Here is a 22,236-nt window from a genome sequence, read left to right as displayed (position 1 = left end):
GCCACCGCCTCCGCATAATTGAAGCACGGCACGCTAAAAGACCCTGAATGTACATAGATAGGTACCGGTATTGTATCAGATCGCCACTCCAAGCCCAGCCCATCCCATGCCCATGTCAATGCTCTGGATTCTTCCTCCCCTCCTATCCGATCAACCCCAAGCCAGGTGCAGGTCCGCCTTTGCAGATCCTCGAATGTGCATTTGTTCTATATATTGCCAGCACGTTCCTACCTCTGGACATGAACAATCTGGCAATGGATCCGTCCTACATGTACACGGACGTGGGCATGATCGAACTGCCCACGGACTTGTCAGCCTCGGCGGTACTAGCCACCCTCTCCTCCCTCCCGTCCTTATCCCGAAGAGATACTGATGAAATGTTCAGGGCGGCTCCAACGAACATGACATTTCAATGACAGGAATGATGGACGATGCGGGGATGCTCGCAGATTTCGATAACATGCCACTGACGCTCGACGCTGGCCACCTCAATAGCCAAAGCCAAAGCCAAATGCCTTACACTTCAATGGATCATACGATGCCGCATAGTGGTCTAGAATCGTCGAATGACAAGGCAAAGTCTGGATCGAATTCTGTACTCGAGCAGATGACGGGGGCTGGTGCGGGCCCTCTGCCCACCGGCTTCGGAGCTCAATCAACACTCAGTGGTGGCAGTACTCTCACAGAATTTACCAAGAGGAGGAACTGGTCGCAGAGGGTGGTCGAAGAACTAAAGGACTTCTTACACATTCTTACGCCCGATGGTCGAATAGTCTATCTCTCTCCAAGCAGCAATCACCTAACGGGATACCTTCAAGAAGAGTTGGTCGGCAAATTTATTGTGGATTTCATACATCCAGATGATAGTGGGATATTTGTCAGAGAGTTTAACGAGTCGATTGCAAGTGGCCATCCTCTACGATTCTTCTATCGATTTAGGAGGAAAAATGATACATATACTATATTCGAATCTCACGGGCATCCGCATCTCACGTCCGAGGCGGCACAATTTGGGCCCAACAATTCGGCAGGCTTCTGTAGAGGCTTCTTTATGATGGCACGCCCATATCCAACCAAGAATGCAGCACTACTGGACTCGTTTCTTGAGCACAAGATCGAGAATGAGCGGTTGATGAAGCGGATCGAGGAATTGAAGAATGAAGAGGCAGAGGAGGCAGACGACGCTAATCGACATCGCAAAAAGGAAGGTCGGTCCGAAAACCAATCCGAGGAAAATGATACTATTGGAGGAACGTCCATAGGTACATCGCTACCAGTATCAATGGCAATGCCCCCACCTACAAAACCTTCGAATCTGAATGCTGCCCTTACTCGCCAGAATCTTGAAGATGCCAACTTGGGTAGTAGGCCGGATTCCATGAAAGACAAGATGGCCCGTTACGAGGGTGCTACTCACATTGAAACTATCGAGATGCTGACAGGTTTGAGATATCAAGATGGAGAAAGGAGTCAGGGTATCAGCACTGGAGATATAAGCCCAGCTTTGATAAAGGGAGATGCAGGAATTGTGATAGCAGTTGACAAGGAAGCTAGAGCAAGTGACAAGAGGAAGAAGATCAAATTGCCAGATGAATATGTCTGTACAGATTGTGGTAAGTTCCTTGTTTCCAATCTTACTTTTATCCCTAACCTTAGACAGGCACGCTCGATTCACCTGAGTGGCGTAAAGGCCCCAGTGGACCAAAGACACTTTGCAACGCATGCGGTCTTCGATGGGCCAAGAAAGAAAAGAAGAGGCCCGGCCCCCCTGGACCAGGCAATGGAAGCAGTAGTTGATACCCTCCATATTTCCGGCATAAATTGCTTATAGGCGCAAGGAGCTTCTGGGATCTTCGATATGGCGCTGGTTGGGCTCCGGTGTTTAGGAGCGCGCGAAGATACCCAAACTAGTAGGGAACATATTCCTGGTATTATGAAAAGGAAACAAAGTCTGCCTCTACCCTCCCTCATGAGTGATGAATTACAGTACTACTATTAAAGCCCGGTAGGAGTGCAGCCAAGCAAACGATCCAACCCTAGAACCCAACCCCGTTTATAAAATCAACCGCCTCTCCAAAATGGAAATGAATCCCCGTCTTCTCAGCAATCTGGTACTTGAACGCCAAAGCCAGAATCCCCAACGCCGACGCCCCCACAATCGTAGCAATCATCGGCCTCTTCCCCACCACCATCCCCACCGTCGGATCCCACTCCCTCTGCTTCAGCTCCACAAACTCCTCCAAGCCAACCCTCCCATCCTGCCTCCTCCCCATCTTCCCATAATAGCACACCACCGCTCCCTTGCTAATCTCATACTCCCTCGACCCGTTCTTCATATACAATGGGATCTTCTCGCGCGGGTTCTCATTCTCGCGCTCCTCGTCCGCTGCCGACCCGGGCTTGAATCTCTTGATGGATGGCCAGACGCCCATCTTGGCCATCGCGCGGTACTCGTAGGTCGGTTGGCGCGGCGCTTGCGTTTGCATGGCTGCTTGTCTCTGCTTGGCTTTCGTGCCCCTGCGTGTGGTGATCTGGCCTCGCATTTCGAGGTCCGCGACTAGGTCATCGAGTTCCTGTTTCTCAGCTACCCATTGACTACGCGCAATGGTATATGCGCTGGTCACGGCGTGCTTGCTGCGGGTGTAGGAGATGTTGTCGAGGCTCGTTTGGTCGTCTTGGTCGTAGAAGGTTCCGGGGGATACGTCGACCCAGAAGAAGATGGTGGGGGACATGCGGACGGCCAGGGAGAGGTAGGCGGCTGAGGAGATGAGGTTGTGGAGGCTTTGGTATTGGTTGGCTGGGCCTGGGATTGTCTTTCCGTCGGACGGCTCCAGGCGGTAGAGGTAGCTGGTCAGGGGCTCGAGCAGGAGATATACTTGGGCGTTGAGTTTCGCAACCTCTTCGTAGAAGTTTTCCGTGACGGCCCTTGCGCCGATAATGCTACGACACGTCTCGGCACGTAGAGCTGTACGGGTATATCCTGGTTGGAGTTAGCTGGTATCTTGAATACACGCGCAAGACTTTGACATACCATCTCGTTGAAACATCGATCTCTCAAGCGCGAGCAACAACTCCTTTTGCTGCTGATTCGCACCCCACAGATCCGCATCGAATATCTTCACCTTGATAATCTTCACCAAAATAGCAACCAAGAACCATTTCCGCTCCGACGAATTCCTCAACAGCTCGTCCCAACTCCCAACCTGAGGATCATCCTCCGCAACCTGCTCCGCCCAGAAGATGAACTCCGGGTTCCATTTCAATGCCCACGGCTGGTGGAAGTCCCCGAGCTCGAGATCGTGCAGCACAAAGTAGTCATCGACAAACTTGATCACATCAGTAAAGAGCCGCTTGAACAGCGCCCCGTACCATTGGTCATCCCGATCCTTGATCGGGAGAGGGAAGTATTGGATCTGGATAGGTTTGGGCAGGTCGTATACATTGGTTGGAGATTGATTCAAAACTTCTTTGGAACTTCCCCTCGCCCGCTTCTGCGACTGCTGACCATTCGCAACCGAGTCTCGTCGTCGCTTCACACCTTGTCGCGTGTTAGTAGTGCCGGCCCTTTGCGATTCAATGTAAGCATTGGCGTCTGCTCGTTCCCGGGCTGTAATCGCATTACTCAGCAGGACGTTGATGTTTGCGGTGATATACGACTGGTTCTCTGCCGACCATTTGGGAAGAGCTATGGGCTGTGGGTTGGTGTCTATCGTGGTTGAATTCTGAGGACTCTTATATTGGGACTTGGCAGGCATAGCTGTCAGTAGCCTGCCTATTGCCGATTGAGTTTGCTCTCTCCTTTTCGCAGCTTCGTAGTGTGCAGGAGATTTTGAAGACATGTCAGGTAGGTCTTGTGCTAGGCGTCTCGACCTCGGATTACTTGGTGTAATTTTCTGGGTGGTTGAATAGGAGCTGTTATAAGTGGATTATCAATCTGTAATTTCTTCCCCCAGGTGCTTGACTTGTTTGAAGTGGGATGTTTTGGAGGTTTTGGGGGGCTTCCTTGATACGTCAAAACCGCCGAATCCAATTGCAAATCATTGAGTATATTGTCGTCCACTTATTTGTCATGACAACGGATGATTGAAAAGGAAAGTTCTTGGGCGGTTTCAGCTGAATGCGCCGTACAAACGTTCAAAGGGGAGATAATTGGCATCAAGAGCAACATTCCTCCAGCTGCTTTAGGAATGAAACAATAACAAGAAAGAATGACCAATCAAGAGGCAATATTTGAGAATGTAATAATGGGACTTCCCAGTAAAGTCACAAAAACGGACCAATCTAGAAGTGTTTCCAAAACCATGAATATTATTCTGAGGGCTTTCATGACAGCCATGTTGATGATTTCTCAACGCATTCATCACCAATCCCCCCCTAATGCATTCACAGCCTGGCTTTGGACTGCCCTTCACTTAAAAATCAGTCCTCATTTGCCCTCCATGAAAGGATGGAAACCTCACAAATGGGCCGTAAGTTCAATCTCAACATCTAAAACAGAAATTCAGCCATGCATCATCGTACAACCATAGTAGGAAGACTCACCAGTACCCAACGGTAACTGATGCACCGCAACACAAGTCCGAACCGGCTTCGGCTCCTTGGAAAAGAACCCATCATAGACTTTATTCATAGCAGCAAAGTTCTCCATGTTAGTCAGGAAGACATTCACTTTAACCGCGTTGTCGATGGACGAGCCAGCTGCCTCGAGGACCGCGCTGAGGTTCTTGAGTGCTTGTTCCTAATCCCGTGTCAGCTTCTCGGTTCGGTTCAACGCCATGCAAGTAGGAGAAAGGAGTAATTACAGTGCGATCTGCAACACCTCCTTCGACGAGCTTCATGGTTACTGGATCCGTGCCAATAGAGCCGGAGCAGTAAACCATTCCTTGGCACTTGATGGCTTGCGAGAAGAAGGGTAAGGGGAGGGGAGCCTTGTCGGTCTTGACTGCTTCTTTGAGGACCATGGTTGCGATTTGGGGTTTTTTATATGAGGATGGGAATTGAGTTTTGTTGGTTGTGTTGTGATGTTTTGTCTATCAAGAGGTGGGGCAAAGGTGGGATGGATGCGCCTCGATTAGTGAGAACGAGCCAATGGTCCCCTGTTCTTTTTGTGTGACGTGGACTGAATCTTCTATATTTTGGTACTAATATACTAGTAAAGCAAGATACTAAGAACTAATACCATGTCTAAGGTATAACTTTGTTTCGAACAGGGAGTTGGAAGTTTGTTGATGGTGTATAAACTCGGACATCACTGCCAGTGACTCGCTGGCAGAGCTCTTTCAAAAGCCGAACTTATTAATTCGGAGGTCTTTTACTATTTCTGAGGAGAATTAGACACGCCAAAACCACAGACCATTCTCTCAAAGCTTCGACTTGACATCCGCAGCAGAAACAGGAGCTTTAATATCAATCGGTTCCCACCAAGGCCAAACACTTGGTGCATTTTCCAACATATTCCCCTTAAACTCCGGACTCCTCTTCTGCAAAAAGCTCTCTATTCCCTCCAACTTATCCCTCCCATCAAACAGCTCCAGAAGTATCTTGGAATCAAGCAAATGCGTGCCCTCCGCAGTCCCAGGATTCCTCCACATCAAATCCTTCATCAGATGCGTACTAACCACACTAGTATTCCGCGCTATATCCTGTGCAAGTTCCAACGCTCTGGGGAGAACTTGATCTTCCGGCACGATTTCCGTAAAGAGTTCGCGGAGCAGAGGATGAGTGGCTGGATATACGCTGCCTGCGGTAATAAGATGCATCGCTTTGCTAAGCCCAATCAGCCTGGGCAGAAAATACGAACTCGCAGCCTATTACAAGCATATGAGCCATTAGCATGATCTCCATCCCCAACCCCTCATCCGAGATACATAGCTAGGTGGGTAGGTATATACATATACATACCTCCATAACAATCCCCCTCCTCGCAAACACAAACCCAATCTTCGCCTTCTCGCTCACAACCCTAATATTCATTGGCAACGTCATCGTAACGCCCACACCCACCGCACTCCCATTTACAGCCGCGATGACCGGTTTCAAACACCTGTGTACAGCCAACGCTACCATGCCGCCGCCATCGCGATGCGTGCGCGCCGTGTCTTGTTTATATGCAAGGCCTACGCCTAGATCAGCGCCAGCGCAGAAGATGCGGCCATGCCCAGTTACTACGATGGCTTTTACGCGGGGGTCGTGGGAGAGCAGGTCCAGGGCGCTGACGAGGGACGCGGCCATGGCGTCTGTGAAGGCGTTGTGGGAGGTGGGGCGGTAGAGGGTTATGAGGATAACGGGCGTAGGTGTGGGAGAGGAGGCGGGGATATGGGAGAGGCATATGTCGGGGAGGGTGAGGGTTGTGTAGGATGGTGGGGGAGAGGACATGTTGGTGGTTGATTGAGCGAGGGGGAGCTTTAGGGAGGGGTAGCTTTCTTCTTTGTGGGGTGGATTGTGAGATGGGTACTGGATGACTTGTCAGTAGGTTGGGTTTGAAATAGAGAAATGCAACCGTTTAGTTTATCATCAATTTGAACTAAAGTTTATATAAGTTTATAAAAGTGAAATGCGGAGGTCAATAGAAAATCCGGGGAAGTTGAGCCGGCAGACCGAGGCCCACTATGGTAAAGCTTCCGGCGGGGTCATGTACCTAGGGAAGTAGTAGCATGTTTCCCCTTGCACTTGTCCAGGACCCCAGCAATAGAAATTGGAAGAATCACCTAGCGATGACTTCTGAAGTTTGTAGTTCTGCTTGCGAAGATCAAGATCCGAGGGCGTGTCCTTACACCGATTAATCATCAGCAGACTTTGGTTTCCTATACCATGAGACGATACTTAATCGAATTTACAACATCACTCCCGAGTTCGAATCGTTTCGTCTTGGAAAGGTATTCAAATCAGCACCAAGGCCAATGAGGGATATATTTCATGTAGAAGTAGCTTAATTTCTGATAAGCTTACACTCAGTGCATTCCTATCCTAATGAAAACACCCCTAATACCAATCGAATTGGGTCCTAACGCCTTGGGTATGAGATCCAGCAAGCCTTGATATGCCACACTGGCCAAGACAAATGCGCGCAAGAAACAAAAGAAAAGTCGTCATTTTATCGTTCCTGTATACATGAAATGGGTACAACCTGCCCATTCCAAATTCGCTCCATATCCTAGGAATTTGCAAGTCTAGTCGATTGTCATCCGGCTTGAATTTGCGGCATGCCCGGGTTTAAGATCTGGTAGTTCGGTCATATTGTCCAACTTCTCCTCCTCTCCACCTATTTTACGCTTCATAACATGTTGCTTCAACCCTTTGTCAAAGTTGGCCGTGCAGAAACACGCATTTATGATTGTAAGAACAATCAAAACAATAGTGATGACAGCAAAACTGGTGAGATTCTTTCGCGCTGGTAGGTAGAAATCTCTGTGGGCTGGTTGATACATCCTGGCGAGCTTGAAGATGAAATATGCCATACCGGCAAAGTACATGAAGATAGTAATGACCATGCCAAACTTGTTTTCACGGCGGGTCCAAAAAGAAGCCATAAACAGAATCAAGACCGTGATTGGGATCGCAGCAATAGTAAGGCCAAATTCCGTATCGGTGACATTGGTGACGATAACAAGAAACTGGACCGTAAAACCTAGGAAGAAGAAGAAATCGAATTTCAAGATGGCGATGTAGATCTAGAGAATAATTAGTATCTGGAGAATACATTACTTATTTGATCTCTTACCTGGAAAGTCAAGAACCGGCGCTTCATTCGGAGGTCCGCACTGATGTGCTTGTAGATTGTCCACGCAAACTCATCGTAAAGTTTCCAAGCAATGACCGACATGAGTATGGTAAAGAATGCAATGATGCACGGAACTGCCAGTATATAAGGTCGAATGATTGACCAAACATCATCTTGGGGAGCTATGTATGGCAATGCTTCCTTGGTTTTGGGACCAACCCAGTCACGAAGTCCCGTGATAGCCTTGTTGACCTGGTCATACTGAATGGAAGCATAGATCAACATCCCACAGTTGTAGAAGCACAGTCCAATGACTTGAATGGTGTTTTTTAGTCGCAGAGCATCGTAGACCAGCACCAATTCGTACACGAATCCGAAAATAAATAATGTGAGGTATGTGGGAATCGTCTTGACGAGAGGGATCGTGGGGTGGTCTTTGCCTGCTAATAGACTCTCCTGGAATCTAACAAAGATATACGATTCCATGACCAATACAACGATAGCTTGTGCGGTCGTCACGAGCATAAACGCCCAGGTCCATGGTGTATTTGGTCTAGAACAATTAGAATCTGCTAAATTCCGTACGATAAGAATCAAAATTTACCTGTACATTGTGTTTCGAGCAGGTCTTGGGGGTAATGCAGCAGGCGTCAGTCCTTCTCTAGAGAAATAACCACCATAAGCATCTGCGTCTGGCAGCAGACTTTTGCGAGATTCCTGCCTGTACGCCACGTTGACGATTAGGAAGCTCTCTATGGAGCTGTCGACTGTCTCGTGGGTTTAGGTAAAGCCTGCGAATGGCTTGCCGACGTCCAATATGTTATTGCGTTGGTGGGTATATTTTTAGGGCCAATACGAGGATAATGACAAATGCGCGAATTCGATTTGAGAATGGCTAGGAAGGGTGAGTTCTCGAATTGATGGCCGTCGTGGGATTAGTTGCAACGGGGATGAAACAGACGGCGTGGCGAAGGGGTTCTTCTTTCGCAGACAAGTAAAAGGGAGGATTCGTATGCGATAGGGAGTCCAAGTGTTCGTAGGCAGTATCAACGAGCGTGGGGTGAGTAAGAGGTGAGGTGGATAGCGGACTGGGGTGGAGATGGAGATGGAGGTGGAGGTAGAAGAGGTCGGGAATGGAATGAATCTGATGGATGAGACAAATTGAGGAGGTTGTGTGAATCAGAAGATTCTCACTCTTCCGCGCCGTTGGTATTCTAGCACGCTCGTACGGATATGGATGGGGTCAGGGCGGGTCAGGGTCAGACTCTGAAATCGCGGCCGCAGTGGATATGCCAGCCCAGCCACGGGAACTCTATTTATAATCCGTAGACACCTCCTGTACGATAAATGAGAATAAATCAGCGTCGCGGAGACTTTCGAAATATATTAAAATGTGCACTTGAAGTAACAAACGAAAGATGGGATCGTTCGTTCCAATTGTGATCATGGGGGGAGACTCTTTATTTAGCACGGCCAGACCAACCAGACCAGACCAAGCCAAGACGCAGCTGAGTGCCCAGCATGCTCTGTCTCGCCTGTATCGCCAGCAGTCAGTCCTGTTTCGCCCGGCTGCCCTACTTTTTTGCTTGGCAATGGGGCAGAGTAAGCGCTTCTACCACTTAACGAGGCTGAGTTCGTAAAAGCGTATCTAGGAATCTCTCGGATTCACAAAGGCATAAACATTGATTAAAGGACTCTGGACCGGTTGTTTGATCGCTGGTACTAAGTAGGCTTGAATGTTTCTTGGGAGTATATATTTGGAAGCTTTGGTTCTTTGTGTCAAGTTCAGTGTGCCGTGATCTAGGAACTCTCAGTGTCGCACGGCATCAGCCAGCCAGCGATCATATCCGTACGAAGAATACTCCGTATGTATTTACGTACCCCATCAATATTTAATTTAATAATAGGGCTGTGAGCCTGTGATGCGAACAAAGGATTCATGCTCGGATCTACAGTTGCTGATCTGATTACTTCGCCGTCACCATCAGGGCTGCATATATATCAAGAGGACCATTCATTAAGAGTTGATGAAGATGCGTCTGCTATTAATTTGAAACTGCATCGAGTTGAGTAGTCAATATTCAGAGCCGCCATGAAATACTGTCCCAACATGGATTACATGCCGAAAATGCTCAAAATAAAGATCATTCTTCAATATATATATTCTTCTTCTTCTTCTTCTTCTTCAAGTCCCAGCGCGAAGCTGATGAGCTCAATGAAAAATCAAACGGACAAGCCGTGGAAGCAATCAAAAATTCCCCCGAAGAGTTGCCCGAAGACAGCTCAACAAATCTCAACACCCCGATGTGCAATGGAGGTTTCGTTTTGTAGCTTCTCAATTCATGATCTGAGAGAGCTTCAAGAAGGTAAGTATGAAGAAGAAAGAAAAAAAGCAGGAAAGGCGGGCGAGGATGGAGACTTTATACCGTTGGCGAGCTGGAGGCGGGCGCCAGCGGGAGCTAGATCAGGAGGGGTGGGTTCCCTTTGGTGGATCAGGTCATGTGACAATGAACTTCTTCTGCGGATTTGAATTCTACGGAGTATATGCTACTTCCTATTAGGTAGATTTTTATGTGGTCTGTTGGTATCTATCAATTCTTCCTACAATCTGGCTGGGTTTATTGTTGTTGAGTTAGACAAAATCCCCCACTTCAGCCTCCTGCGCGTCACTCCACCGAGCTCCTCCACCGAGCTCAAGTCAAACTGCGATTGAAGCAACACCAAAACATACATTCCTGTCGCAAACCCAACCATGGACCTCGATACAGATAACCAAATATTGCAGGCCCTGGCAGATGGCAAGTCGATGGACTAGTAGGATCTCTGACCCTTTCAATGCATTTCGATCAGTCTAACATGTTTGAAGTGAGCTGTGGCCTGGTCTTCTTTCCCGATTGATCCCCAGATTAGAAAAGGTATATATCCCCCTCCTTACATGCTTCCAATTCTAACAGGTTACAGATTGTAGAAACCGAATTCCCCATTCCAACCCCTGTCTCTTCCATACCATCCTCCCAGATCCCATCATCACCACCGCCCCAACCGAAAAAAGAAGACCCATCCAGCCAAACCAGCACCGACTCATTCGACAAGGAAAACGCCTCTCCCCAATCGAAACCCAAACCCACCTCTCTCCCCTCCCAGACCCAAGCCTTCCTAAACTCCATAACCACAACCCTCCAATCCCTCTTCTCCAAATACCCACCCCACACCATACAACGGCTCGCAGAACTAATCCTCACCCCGCACAAGCACTACCGATCCCTCCCCACCTACCTCCACGCCGTCGACCGCGTCGTCCACGTCTCATCCGGCGCACACATATTCCCCCTCCCACCCGCAATCTCCAACCCTTCCACCACCGGCCTCGATCCCCTATCTATATCCTGGGGCAAACCCCCATCAGCACAGTCCAATCTAGAGTCCGATGAATCACTAGGAGGAGCGCTGCTTACGCCGATCCCGTGGTTGAGCAAGAATGCGAGTGGGAGTGGCACGCATTCGCCGTTGGAAGGGGAAGTCAAGACGGAGAGCACGGAGATGATCGATGGGCCCAATGGCATGGGTGGTATCGAGACGGTATCTGTATCCGTGAACGGCGTCTCGTCTGCTACGAAAGAAAACCCCGCGTCTGGTGTGGATTCAATTCTACGCGCAGAGGGAGGGGTCACGCAAGGAGAGTTATTGAGGCAGGAACAGAGGGCGGGTGTAGTGCCGGCTACGCAGTTGGGAGTTAGAGGGACGGGGGATAGTGATAGGATGGGAGAGGAGAATGAGGCGCCGCACGCGAGGGGGCCAGAGGAGATTGGCATGGACGATACGGGGCCGCAGCCTGGGCTTGAGAGGACGGGATCGGGGGTTATTAGGCAGGGGATTGATGTTGAGGCTGCTGTTGGCAGGAAAGCTGAAGTCAAGGACGAGGATGAGGATGTGAAGAAAGAGGATCAGCTTGAGACTCCTAGTACACCGAAGAGGGATGCAGAGGAGGAAATAGGCGCTGATGAGAAGAGGGTCAAAGAAGATTCCACAGCAGATGATGACGATGATATGGTTCTAGTAGATGCGGATGGCAGGATGGAGGATGTAAAGAAAATCAGCGAGGAAGGTGAGGATAAGGGTCCTGATGCTGTTGATGCTCCTACTATCTGATCAGATCAAGGGATCTCAATTTCCATGGCGTTGCTTGGAGTCTTTTCGGTATTTCCTCACTTGTACTGTACGGAGTCTATAGATTACAACACGAATCACATGACATAAAAATAACTCAATTACTCCGTGCAGCCAGCCCAATTGGATATGCCAAGCATGCCAAGACCCAAAACTGCGAATTGCAACAAGGAAACATATTATTTGAGCCTGAATGGCCGCTCGGAATGTTAGAGCCGGAGTGGAGAAGTTTCGGCATGTGTCTAGCCAGCTTGTGATTGCCGTTTCCCGTTCCGGCTATTTTTAGGTGATGTAAGTAAGATTACAGTAAGCGAGGTACTTTTCCGATGGAGAAGAGAAGGAAGCTGTGAAGATTTATTTGTTGTAGTCAGATCAGAAGGATCGACTTTGAAGGGACTCAAAATGAACGCCGAATGCTGCCAAAGCTATGCAGTCTGTAGTATAACCAAAACCCGTCCGTCCTGTCCGTTGTCTGTGTCCTGAACTCCGTCATGAATGCCATCAACTCCTTATGTACCTGGGCCTTCTATCCACAGTTCAAGTCCCACTGTACTCTAGATACTACAAGATGATCTCCCTCGCTTGACTCAGAATACTCTCTCCCGGACAATAAGGGCATTTGAATTTCCCTCCCTTACTCAGCCTTTGTAGACTCTCCTTTGCTACCACATGCCCGCATGGCATTATCATGGGAGGATTCTGATCCGTGGTCTGCTCTTTGCTGACTGGGCAGACGAAGATGGCGTGGAAGATCATGCTTTTGGGTAGAGCTATTTCAACAGGTAGCTCGGATCGTGTAGTCCATTCTGTCCTCTTTTCCTTGACGATGGCGTAAAGTTTGAGTAGAGTAGGGAGAGCAATGGCTCCTGCTGTTGCGGCGAGGTAGAGAGGTGACTCGGCGGATAGGCCAAGAAGGGAGCAGAACTCTCGAGTAAAGGAGGTGGAAACGTCGTCCCATGCTGTTTCGATATCGAAGGTTCTGTAATAAGGAGAATCCTTCAGGTTACTGCTGTAGGCCATAGCTGTAGCTAACTGTTGAATGTCTTTCAGAAACCGGGCTTGGAATCTTTGAAAGTGTTGTTGAGCGTAGACCAAAGCTCCCGATAACCCATTGTTCAAGTCGTTTGGAAGGCCGTTCACTGACGGACCTAGGAATAACCACACGAATTGTAGCTTGCTGAGTTCGAATTCTAGATTACTACCCCGCTTCTCTAATTCGTGGCTATTCGCTCGTGCCCATTCTATTGCTGGATGTAGATTCTGTGCTTTAAGTTCGTTCAGGATCGCATACATGTTCGAAAACTTGTCTTGCAGCTCCTGAGATTTGAGAGACGGAACTTCTGTTTCGTCCATTTCTGAGAAATTTGGTGTGCCTGGCATAGGTGACGGTTGTGGCGGATTTTCTTGTGCTTCGTCTAGGAATGTTGACGCCACCTGAAACTGGCCTTCTCGAAGGAGGTGCATAGATATGGCTCGATTTATGAGGGCAGGACGAGAGGCGAGGCCGTCAATATCAAAAGGGAGTTCCTTGTGAGGGAGGTTCTAGCTATCATCAGTATATAGTCTGAAGAAGGTGCTGCTCTTGCGTACTTTGTCCAGCGCCCTGCCGTATGCACTTTGGCCCTTGTGTACCCTCTTGAGATCTTCGTTGACTTTATCGAAGCCATGTTTTAGAGGATTTTGTAGTTTTGCAAGAGTGAAAGATGCTGAATTTGGATCTGCGAAATATTAGTAAATATACACATTATGAAGAGCTCTGCATGAACACCCACCCTGCACTATTGACTCTCGCGCAGCCTCCAGCTGCTCAAGTATCTTATCGACGTCCTGGATACTTTCTGTAAGGTTGGCATCCCGCCGTAGCTTTGCTAGTTCTATCAAAAGGCTGTCCATAGCTGCCCCGCTTTCGATGGTGGTTGAGGTAAGGTATGGGTATGGGTAGATTTTCTATCTGCTTGAACTTGTAGTGTCTGCAGAATCGTCCCCAGTATTCAGTGGATGGTATGGTCCATGGTGTGTGTTGATTTGCAGAATCTTGGTGTTGAAAGTTACGAGTAATGATGTTCGCGTGCTCGACGCAGTGGGTGGGTCGGTTGCTTGAACAGCTGGTTACGGAGTAGGTCGGTGAAGCAAACCGCGGAATGGCGCATTTATAGTGATTACCTGCCCAATCAGAAACCTCTTTCAGTGAGACATGGCATCCCGGCCCGCCTGAACTGCAATGCGCAGTACCTTGATCATGCAGTACTAAATCACATGCGTCACTTACCGTCAGGAATCAACACCTCTTGTTCTACTGCAACAAATATCTTTCATCCTTCTCCTTCAATATTGAAATACACACATCGTATGGCCGTTTACCATCGGTTCTAATACATTGTGGACAAAGATGCCTCTCGACAATAGACCGACGTCACTAAAACCCCTCGACACATCGAACAGCATCCCTTCTCAAGATTCATGAAAGCAATGCCTCCCCCACTTGCGTATGACCCTCAAATGCACCATGAGGACCAAATTACTCTGTCGCGGACTCTCTCATCACAGAAAGCTATAATAAAAGGCAACAGCAATGGCAAATCAGTTACTCCAGCCATGGCGACAGAACCCTCCCCCTCACATGAGACACCACATACCTCCAAACGCCGCCATTGTGTCTTTGCAGACCCAGTAGCATTCAGATACCTCGAGGAAGATTCTTCCACGGTTGTGATTGAGCGGAGGGGTAAATTACAAGGCTATGAACTGTACATAGTAGAACAATGGTCGTGTTCGAGGGTCCATCCCACGTTCGTCATCACAACTTACACAGGAGACCCAAACCATTCTGTTCTAGTAGCGGTACTAGGAGTTCCGGCAGATGAGGAATCATGGTCCCCTCGATTACGTGTATACTTCAAGGCCGTTTCTCAATTCCATGCTAGACCAAAGGAGACGCCCTTGGGATTGTTGATGGTTACAAACCTCAGCAGCTTTCCCTCTTCCCTGACAGTTATACCAGTACCAGACGGGGATGTGAGGAAGCATAGAGAAGACTTTATTGTCAATGAGAACCTCAAAAGACTTGGATGTTCTGGGAGATCTGGTAAGTAGTCCGGAATGAGTGACATTCCTTTCCGATTTACACCATATAAGCACTTTCTTACTATTTTCACAGGAATGAGCTTGTCAACCCCAGCAGGAGCTACACAAGCCAAATTCTTCCAGCTATATAAAACAAGCGATCGAATACCACTCTACGGAGCCGTAATCGAGTTGGTCAAGCTTTGTCAAGTCGCCTTGATGATTTTTGGGAAGTTGTCACAAGAGTACGCAGATGGTTGTCTTTGTGACGTTACAGAAAGAGCTGTGAATGACTGGTGGACGGAAATCGGCTCTGAATATTACAATGTCGAGCCGACAGATGGCATCCTTGGTCCAACAACAGTTTCTGCCCTTCTGGGTATGCTAATTGGAGCCCGAAATCGACTCAACTATTATGGAGCACCGGTAGCGAAAGATGCTTTTGACGTGGTGAGTCTCAAGCGTGGTATCGCGTACTTTCAAAAATCTCAGAAAATGGAACGAACCAGAAGGCTGGACAGGTATACACTTGATCGCTTACATCGAGTTACTGCCAAAGCTGCTGCTGGTGAAGGCTGGGCTGTACCGAAAGCTGTCAAGTCCACAGTAGCTGAACTCAGTGGAAAGGGAGGAGAAATGGTAATGGGCATGGTTGGTCGGGATAAAGCTGGTATCGGCGACATCGAAACTCTAGATCTCGATCGATTTGTGACTTTGATTCACGGCGAAAGAGCCAAGTGGCTGTGGTACGGTAAACCTAGGAGAATGGGCACTTCCGAGAAGTTTGGAAAGTCTGATACGGAGGGACCTACGAGTTTTACAAAAGACGACCAAGGAGGTTACAAATGGTCTCACAGCAGATCTGAGTCAGTACCACCAGAGGATGAGTCAGAGGTACGCAAAAAGGAGATTGATAGCCCCAACGCAGTCTATTCAAGCCGACCTCCAGGTTCAGCAACAAGCATGCTGGAAAGCCCAGGTGAACGAGACCCTCAACTGAGGAGGGCAATCTTCAAAGGTGTTACGGAAAAGATGAGTGATGCAAGGTCTGGTTTTGGTCGGATCAAAGATGCAGTTGGGCTCCGAGGCCATGTGAGTAAGCATTCGAAAGATGAGAGTGGTTACTTCGGTCCTACAAGCTCTACCATACTTGCACAATCGTCTGGTCCTCCAACCAGCCCACAGATGATGGGCAAAGCATTCACGTGGAAGAATACCCCAACGGACTATGAAAATGGCGCCCCCAAGCAAACAGATCCTACTACTGGTGCCGCAATATCAGCTGGCTCTCAAGAGCCGGCATCTCCGTCAAGCGACTCAAAGTCAACCCTTCCTACCGATGGACCTGTTTCAGAAGAAGTTTTGAAAGCAGCTCAGATAAATGCCAAATGGGCCGAACAAGCGAAAGAGATTCGCAAAGAGTATGTCGCCAATGAGCCTTCGGTTGCGGGATCAACATGTGGAGATGGCGATCTTGAAGGTCATTTGCTGGAGCTTGAACGGGATCCTCATAGCTCTGAGATACTTCTTCATCGGCGGCATAGCATATCTGGTTCAACTTCTGCAACGCGCAATGAAGAATGGTGGCCTCGTCAAATGTCCTTCAGCGAAGCTGAAGATGCTGTATTGACTTGGGAACCGGTTGGTACTGTCGACGATGATGTCGATGAGTCTGACAATTGGGTTGCGTTGCAAAAATACAAGTATATCGCTGAGGACTTCAAGCGCCTATTTGAACAGATCACACATTTACAGAATGCAATAGCTCCTTGGGTGGAGACAAAGGTTGAAGCTGTCGAGGCGCTTGATACACAAGCTGCCCAGGATGGAGAAGACTTTCAAACGTTGTACTACAAACTGAGCATGTCGTACAAAACCGTGAAGCAGAATTGTCAGGACATTCTTGGTGATGAACGATCTCACGTCACGGAAGCCGTAAAGGATATTGAAGTTCTAGGGGCCAAGCTTGAATACGAAATTAATGCACTTGTATCGAAAGTACAAGATGTGGAGGATGGAGTTGCCCAATTTGAGCGGCAAGTGGATAATTTGGAGTACCGCGCTGGAGAATTGGAATCAACTCTTGCGAGTGAAAGCTGGCCTCATTATATCGTCAGAACAATTACTGGAATTGGAACGGGGCCGAACATTATAGCACCTCGTCGGCAATAATCAAAAGGATACTTAAAGGAGGCGCTTTGGAGTACAAATATTAGCGGGAGTTGCGAGATACCCTTAAAGCATTTACGTGTAGCATAGCAAGTGGTTTGAACTTTGAATGGAGTGGATCAACGCCTTTTGTTCTGCCTATGTTCTAATAGTACAACTACCTTTTTGGCAGCATCTCGTCGTTGTGAAACCATCATAGTACTCTCATATCATCAATCCATCCCCATCAAGTAATACATATGTCTGAAAAGCCTCCTCCGATATCTTTCAATGTCCTACATTCCCCCAATACCAAATCCACCCCCTTGAGCACCGCCCTTCGCCGCAGCCTCTGCTTGCAATAACTCGGAAACCTTCAGCTGCACATCGAAAAACTTGGCCGCACACCGGTCGATGCACACACCCTCGCCCTTGTTGATCTCGCCCTCGAGGTATGTTTTCGGTATGCATTTCTTCATGCAGGCTTGTTGGAGTCTAGTATGTGTAAGCTTCAAATTTGGATTCGAAATAAAGGGAGACGTACTTGTTGAACATGTCTGTGATGAGGTCCATTTCCTGCTCTGCTGCTGCAATCTTCTCTGATGATGAGGGCTGAGGACGCCCGAAGCCAAACATTCCGGACATGATTGTGGTTTAGATTGGTATTGGGAGTGAGGGCTGAAGGGTTATTTGGTTGATGATGTTGACTCGGGTTCTGGTTCAAAATCTTGGAGCTGTATAGCATGCGGTTCCGTACATGCGGCCGCTAGCGTGGTCCAGTATTTCGAATCTTTTTGATTGCTCGACTTTCTTTTGAACCTGAACCTGCCAGAAATCTTCCACGCGCCACTTTATGTAGTAAGTCTCTTCATTTTTACATGTCCAATCCAAATCCTGGGATTCTATGATGATTTCCAAATAACATTAGAACCGTTGCGACTGACACCTTTACCGGTGATTGATCTCACATCGACCGTTGTCTGATAATTCCCTCAATCTACCTTTCTTGTCTCTGAAGACTTGCATATCAATTTTTACTGACAGAGCCATGACAGAATGACCATCTCTCCAGGCCTCCGTTTTCTACGGCCATACCTCTGCAAAGACCTTGCCGTATCGCAAAAACATGCCTATCTAAGGTTTTTCAGCAGTACAAGATGTTTGGGGAAGAAGGCCTATCAAAAGATCGATTCCTACGGTCATGATGTCTCGAAGGGGGGGGGTGAAGCTCTAAAACGGAATACAAATGACCGGATTACGAAACTTGAGAGTGCGAATGCGCTGAAGTGGCCGAGAATTCAGAATGATGTGAACGGTTTGACCCTGACGGAGTATAATGAAAAGTATAAACGTCTGCAGGCTGGAGCTAAACTGAGTGACGAGACCGTGTTAATACGAGGTATGGATTGGCTTGAAATTGTGTCTTGTACTGTGCTAATTGTGCACAGGGAGGTTAATGTCCTTTCGAATCGCTGGTGGCAAGCTGATATTCTTGGACATATATCAAGATGGGTATATGGTTCAAGGTATCTGCAATCAAGGTGACCTTGATGCTTTCAGTGGGATAACGAAAAGGGCATTTAAGGAGTTCTGGCATACGCTTCAAAGGGGAGATTTCATATGTTAGTACTTGAAATCTTCGCCTTTGTCTTTCGCTAATATCTCCCAGCCATGTATGGCCACCCTCACGTAACTCAACAGTCAAAAGGAGAATTATCCATGTACTGTATAGAACTTCCTCAAGTCTTAGCTCCCTCAATTTCTCTTATACCACGAAAACTCGAAGATCGGGAGGCTCGAATACGCAATCGACATGTGGATATGCTTGTCAATCCTAAGACTTCTGATACCATACGAATTCGGTCTCACATTATACAATACATCAGAAACTTTCTATTAGATGACCAGTTCCTTGAGGTTCAAACGCCAATAATATCTGATTCGGCCGGCGGTGCCATTGCAAGGCCTTTTACAACTGTCGCCACAGAGTTCTCAGACAAGCAATTAGCTCTCCGAGTCGCTCCTGAGATATGGCTCAAGAGACTTGTTATTGGAGGCATGGATCGAGTTTTTGAGATTGGACCAGCATTTCGAAATGAGGGTCTTGACGCCACCCATAATCCAGAGTTCACTACATGCGAATTTTACAAGTCATTTGCCGATTTGAATGACCTAATGTCTATGACCGAGAAGATGGTTTCTGGCATTGCGTCGCTCGTTTCAGTACAACGCAAACATCCCTTGACATCTCTCCCTGAACCAAATGCAAGCCTCAGTGCAACACCATACAAACGTATCCAATTCATTCCCGCCATCGAGAAAGCGCTAGGAGAAAAACTCCCAGATCTGGCTGATGATCAAGCTACGGAAAAACTGCTAGCTCTTTGCAAGAAGCACTCCATAAAACTCCCCGAGGCCCTCACACTCCCTCGCATCCTAGACAAGCTGGCTTCTATCTACATTGAGCCTGATTGCGAGGCTCCTACATATATCATCTACCCCCCAGCATGCATGGCACCTCTCGCAAAATCCTTCATTGACCCTGCTACCAAACAACTCGTGTCAGCTCGTGCCGAACTTTTTATCCAGAAACGGGAAATGGCGAATATGTATGAAGAGGAGAACTCGCCTTTCGAGCAAAGGGTAAAGTTTATGCAGCAAGCAAAGTTCAAGGATGACGAGAACAAGGCTTTCATCGATGAGAGCTATCTCGAAGCTTTAGAGTGGGGCCTACCTCCCACAGGAGGCTGGGGGTGTGGGATTGACCGAATGGTCATGCTGTTCTCGGGCTCAAAGAGAATCAGTGATGTCTTGGCCTTTGGAAGTTTGAAGAATGTGGTCAATCTCGGAAACCCTGCACCGAGAGCCTCTGGCGTCATGCAGAAGCTAGAGGATCTGGCGTCTGGCCCGAAAGATGTTCCTGAGAGCAAGTCGGCGAAGAAGAAGAAAAAGAAGAAGGCGGCTGCTTCTGAGGCTCCCACGTCTGTGAAGACGGCGGTCGCTTCTGAGGGTGTTACGCCTGTGCAAAAGGCAGCTTCTTCTGAGGCTACCACGCTTGTGAAGAAGAAGAAGAAGAAGGCTGCTTCTGATGCTGCCACGCCTGTGAATAAGAAGAAGAAGAAGGCTGCTTCTGAGGCAGTCAAGCCTGTGAAGAAGGATGACATGGCTACCTCTGTAAAAACAGCTCCTCAAACTGAGTCCTCGGCATCAACGAAAGAAAGTGCTTCTGAAGCCGAGTTAGCAGATAAAGCGGACGAAACTCCGCCTCTTGCGAAGACGTCCAGTACGATGTAGAATATATAACGTTGTATGATATGAACGGAGGTGTAAATATGTATATGATAGAAGAACGGCTATGTAACATTACTGTACAAATTTAATCTCTCCCACCTACAAAATGGCCAACGCATTCGGTGGACTTGCAATCCCACCATGAACATTCAAAGGCGCACTTGTCAGGAAGAAGCTATACTTATTCTCCTTCTTGCAAACCTCAGCCAGCTTCTCCAAGTTCCACAGCTCGCCAATTGGAGTTCCCCACATCGCAAGCAAGTGATCATGGAGTCCTGTCAATCGTCAGCCTTCCATTACACCACAAGATAATTAGCAGAGGGCCAAATAAAATAAACTCACTATAAGGCGCCTTAGGCGGCCACGCTTCAAACGCAATCGCATCCCCAGCCACCGCAGCAAAATGATGGTTCCACAACCACTCCACCGTCTCCTCATTCCCCGCTACCCCAACATGTTCATGTCCATCTCTAGCTCCCTTGACCCTGACCTGCGCATCTGCCTGCTCGTACCACTTGACCCATCCGCTCCTCACAATCAAGATATCCGCCGGCTTGAACTCCACACCCTGCTCTCTCGCAGCGGTCTCCAAATCTCCGACGCTGATTTCGTGGCGCGTCGTCGCCGAGTAGGAAATGTTGTGTCGTGCTGCGTATTCTACATAGTCGATCAGCACGCCGCGCCCGACTATGCCTCCGCGGCGCGTGAAGTGGTGAATGCCGTTCTTCTCCGCGTTCTCGGGTAGAGGGATCTCGTCGTGCTGGAGACCGTTGTAGTAGAGACCGGTGTCCTGATGGCCCCAGTGCCGGAGACCGTCCCATTGGGAACCGCTCTGGGTGTTGATATGGATGAGGTCGTCGAAGCCGACGAAGCCGAGGGGTTTTAGGTCTTTGAAGGTGTGTTTTGGGGTTTCGCGCTGGAAGCCAGGCTGGTGGACCTGTTCTAGATTCCAGCTGTGGGATTTCAGTTCAGGAACGGGTAGAGGAAGAACGTGGGGTTTGCATACTTGAGAGCTACGCTCTTGCCAGTCTTGATTTCTTTCTGGGCTTCGATTGTGTTTTCTGGCGTGAGCAGATTGAGAGATCCGCAATTGTCTCGTTCGCCATTCTTGTCCCACAATCCCCAAGCCGTGCCGTGGGGCATTCCCTTGACGGCAGGCATGTCTTTGAAGTTGGGGAGGTCTTGAGCGCGCATTTTGGGCAATTGAAAGAACCGAAATACAGGATTATGATTCAGGAAAAGAAAATGTGAAGTATTGAAAGATAGCTTAATTGAAAAGGACAGCAACTGTAGTGATTCCCACATACTCCACCCCCTTTCGTACAAGAGATGATCCCGTTGAAGCGGGCGGCCAACCCCGCACCCGCAACGCGGGGTGGGGTGGTACTAAGTCAGAAAATCACCACCGGCTGATGGCACTTGCAGTTTTGATCCCAATAGGAAAAGGGCATCCAGCACCCATTTTAAGAATAAATAGTAGAGCCGGTAGATAGTTAGTTCCGGGAACTCGAGGTAGTAGAGTATATAAACTCGGCACTTCCAACATGAAAGTTTAGATGAAAGAACGAAATGAACAGCTCATAATCAACTTCTGTCTTGAAATGGGCTGCCCAATAATCATACGATGAAGCCAGTTTGCAGGCTGTAAGACCTCATCTAATCCTTATTGTCGGTATTCAGGGATGGCAACTTCAATGAGTCATGGCCGTGAAAATTGAGGATATTAATAGTTGATGTTCTGTTTAGTGAGCGGTTGACCTAAGGTTTAAGTCTCGGCGTTAAGATCTTAAAACCGACTACAGTCCAACGTCACCATTCTTTGCTACTCCTCCACCACCTATTGGCCC

General features: G+C 48.3%; 11 protein-coding genes across 11 annotated transcripts; 4 read left to right on the top strand and 7 right to left on the bottom strand.

Moving 5' to 3' along the window:
- Positions 1-118: 118 nt before the first annotated feature.
- CGPB (Cutinase palindrome-binding protein) lies at positions 119-1,797 on the top strand (the record flags this gene model as incomplete). Its single annotated transcript, XM_031146313.1, has 4 exons — positions 119-171; positions 221-323; positions 386-1,613; positions 1,661-1,797. 4 exons carry the CDS (start codon positions 119-121, stop codon positions 1,795-1,797), a joined length of 1,521 nt encoding a protein of 506 aa, XP_031008752.1.
- A 239-nt stretch (positions 1,798-2,036) lies between these two features.
- On the bottom strand, positions 2,037-3,839 carry LHYA1_G001328 (uncharacterized protein; the record flags this gene model as incomplete). Its single annotated transcript, XM_031146312.1, has 2 exons — positions 2,037-2,980; positions 3,032-3,839. The coding sequence occupies 2 exons, from the start codon at positions 3,837-3,839 to the stop codon at positions 2,037-2,039; spliced, it is 1,752 nt and encodes a 583-aa protein (XP_031008751.1).
- A 662-nt stretch (positions 3,840-4,501) lies between these two features.
- Positions 4,502-4,961, bottom strand: LHYA1_G001327 (RutC family protein; the record flags this gene model as incomplete). Its single annotated transcript, XM_031146311.1, has 2 exons — positions 4,502-4,738; positions 4,803-4,961. The coding sequence occupies 2 exons, from the start codon at positions 4,959-4,961 to the stop codon at positions 4,502-4,504; spliced, it is 396 nt and encodes a 131-aa protein (XP_031008754.1).
- A 399-nt stretch (positions 4,962-5,360) lies between these two features.
- paaF (2,3-dehydroadipyl-CoA hydratase) lies at positions 5,361-6,375 on the bottom strand (the record flags this gene model as incomplete). The annotated part of the gene is made up of 2 exons (XM_031146310.1): positions 5,361-5,807; positions 5,902-6,375. 2 exons carry the CDS (start codon positions 6,373-6,375, stop codon positions 5,361-5,363), a joined length of 921 nt encoding a protein of 306 aa, XP_031008753.1.
- A 794-nt stretch (positions 6,376-7,169) lies between these two features.
- On the bottom strand, positions 7,170-8,440 carry LHYA1_G001325 (UPF0658 Golgi apparatus membrane protein; the record flags this gene model as incomplete). Its single annotated transcript, XM_031146309.1, has 3 exons — positions 7,170-7,670; positions 7,721-8,273; positions 8,325-8,440. Coding segments are annotated over 3 exons (1,170 nt in total), but the record flags the coding sequence as incomplete, so codon positions are not given.
- Positions 8,441-10,472: 2,032 nt separating this feature from the next.
- On the top strand, positions 10,473-11,869 carry LHYA1_G001324 (uncharacterized protein; the record flags this gene model as incomplete). Its single annotated transcript, XM_031146308.1, has 3 exons — positions 10,473-10,534; positions 10,587-10,635; positions 10,682-11,869. The coding sequence occupies 3 exons, from the start codon at positions 10,473-10,475 to the stop codon at positions 11,867-11,869; spliced, it is 1,299 nt and encodes a 432-aa protein (XP_031008755.1).
- Positions 11,870-12,448: 579 nt separating this feature from the next.
- LHYA1_G001323 (LisH domain-containing protein) lies at positions 12,449-13,780 on the bottom strand (the record flags this gene model as incomplete). The annotated part of the gene is made up of 3 exons (XM_031146307.1): positions 12,449-13,429; positions 13,478-13,605; positions 13,660-13,780. 3 exons carry the CDS (start codon positions 13,778-13,780, stop codon positions 12,449-12,451), a joined length of 1,230 nt encoding a protein of 409 aa, XP_031008758.1.
- Positions 13,781-14,347: 567 nt separating this feature from the next.
- On the top strand, positions 14,348-17,122 carry STB2 (the record flags this gene model as incomplete). The annotated part of the gene is made up of 2 exons (XM_031146306.1): positions 14,348-14,972; positions 15,045-17,122. The coding sequence occupies 2 exons, from the start codon at positions 14,348-14,350 to the stop codon at positions 17,120-17,122; spliced, it is 2,703 nt and encodes a 900-aa protein (XP_031008757.1).
- Positions 17,123-17,394: 272 nt separating this feature from the next.
- Positions 17,395-17,743, bottom strand: tim10 (Mitochondrial import inner membrane translocase subunit; the record flags this gene model as incomplete). The annotated part of the gene is made up of 2 exons (XM_031146305.1): positions 17,395-17,593; positions 17,643-17,743. The coding sequence occupies 2 exons, from the start codon at positions 17,741-17,743 to the stop codon at positions 17,395-17,397; spliced, it is 300 nt and encodes a 99-aa protein (XP_031008760.1).
- Positions 17,744-18,142: 399 nt separating this feature from the next.
- KARS (Lysine--tRNA ligase) lies at positions 18,143-20,392 on the top strand (the record flags this gene model as incomplete). Its single annotated transcript, XM_031146304.1, has 3 exons — positions 18,143-18,497; positions 18,547-18,720; positions 18,768-20,392. Coding segments are annotated over 3 exons (2,154 nt in total), but the record flags the coding sequence as incomplete, so codon positions are not given.
- A 96-nt stretch (positions 20,393-20,488) lies between these two features.
- LHYA1_G001319 (uncharacterized protein) lies at positions 20,489-21,583 on the bottom strand (the record flags this gene model as incomplete). Its single annotated transcript, XM_031146303.1, has 3 exons — positions 20,489-20,664; positions 20,732-21,342; positions 21,396-21,583. The coding sequence occupies 3 exons, from the start codon at positions 21,581-21,583 to the stop codon at positions 20,489-20,491; spliced, it is 975 nt and encodes a 324-aa protein (XP_031008720.1).
- Positions 21,584-22,236: the final 653 nt, after the last annotated feature.

Source organism: Lachnellula hyalina, assembly GCF_007821495.1.
Source record: "Lachnellula hyalina strain CBS 185.66 chromosome Unknown contig00012, whole genome shotgun sequence".
Taxonomy (NCBI): Eukaryota; Fungi; Ascomycota; class Leotiomycetes; order Helotiales; family Lachnaceae; genus Lachnellula; species Lachnellula hyalina.
The sequence above is the reverse complement of the archived record's forward strand: the minus strand, read 5'-3'. Positions and strand labels throughout refer to the sequence as shown.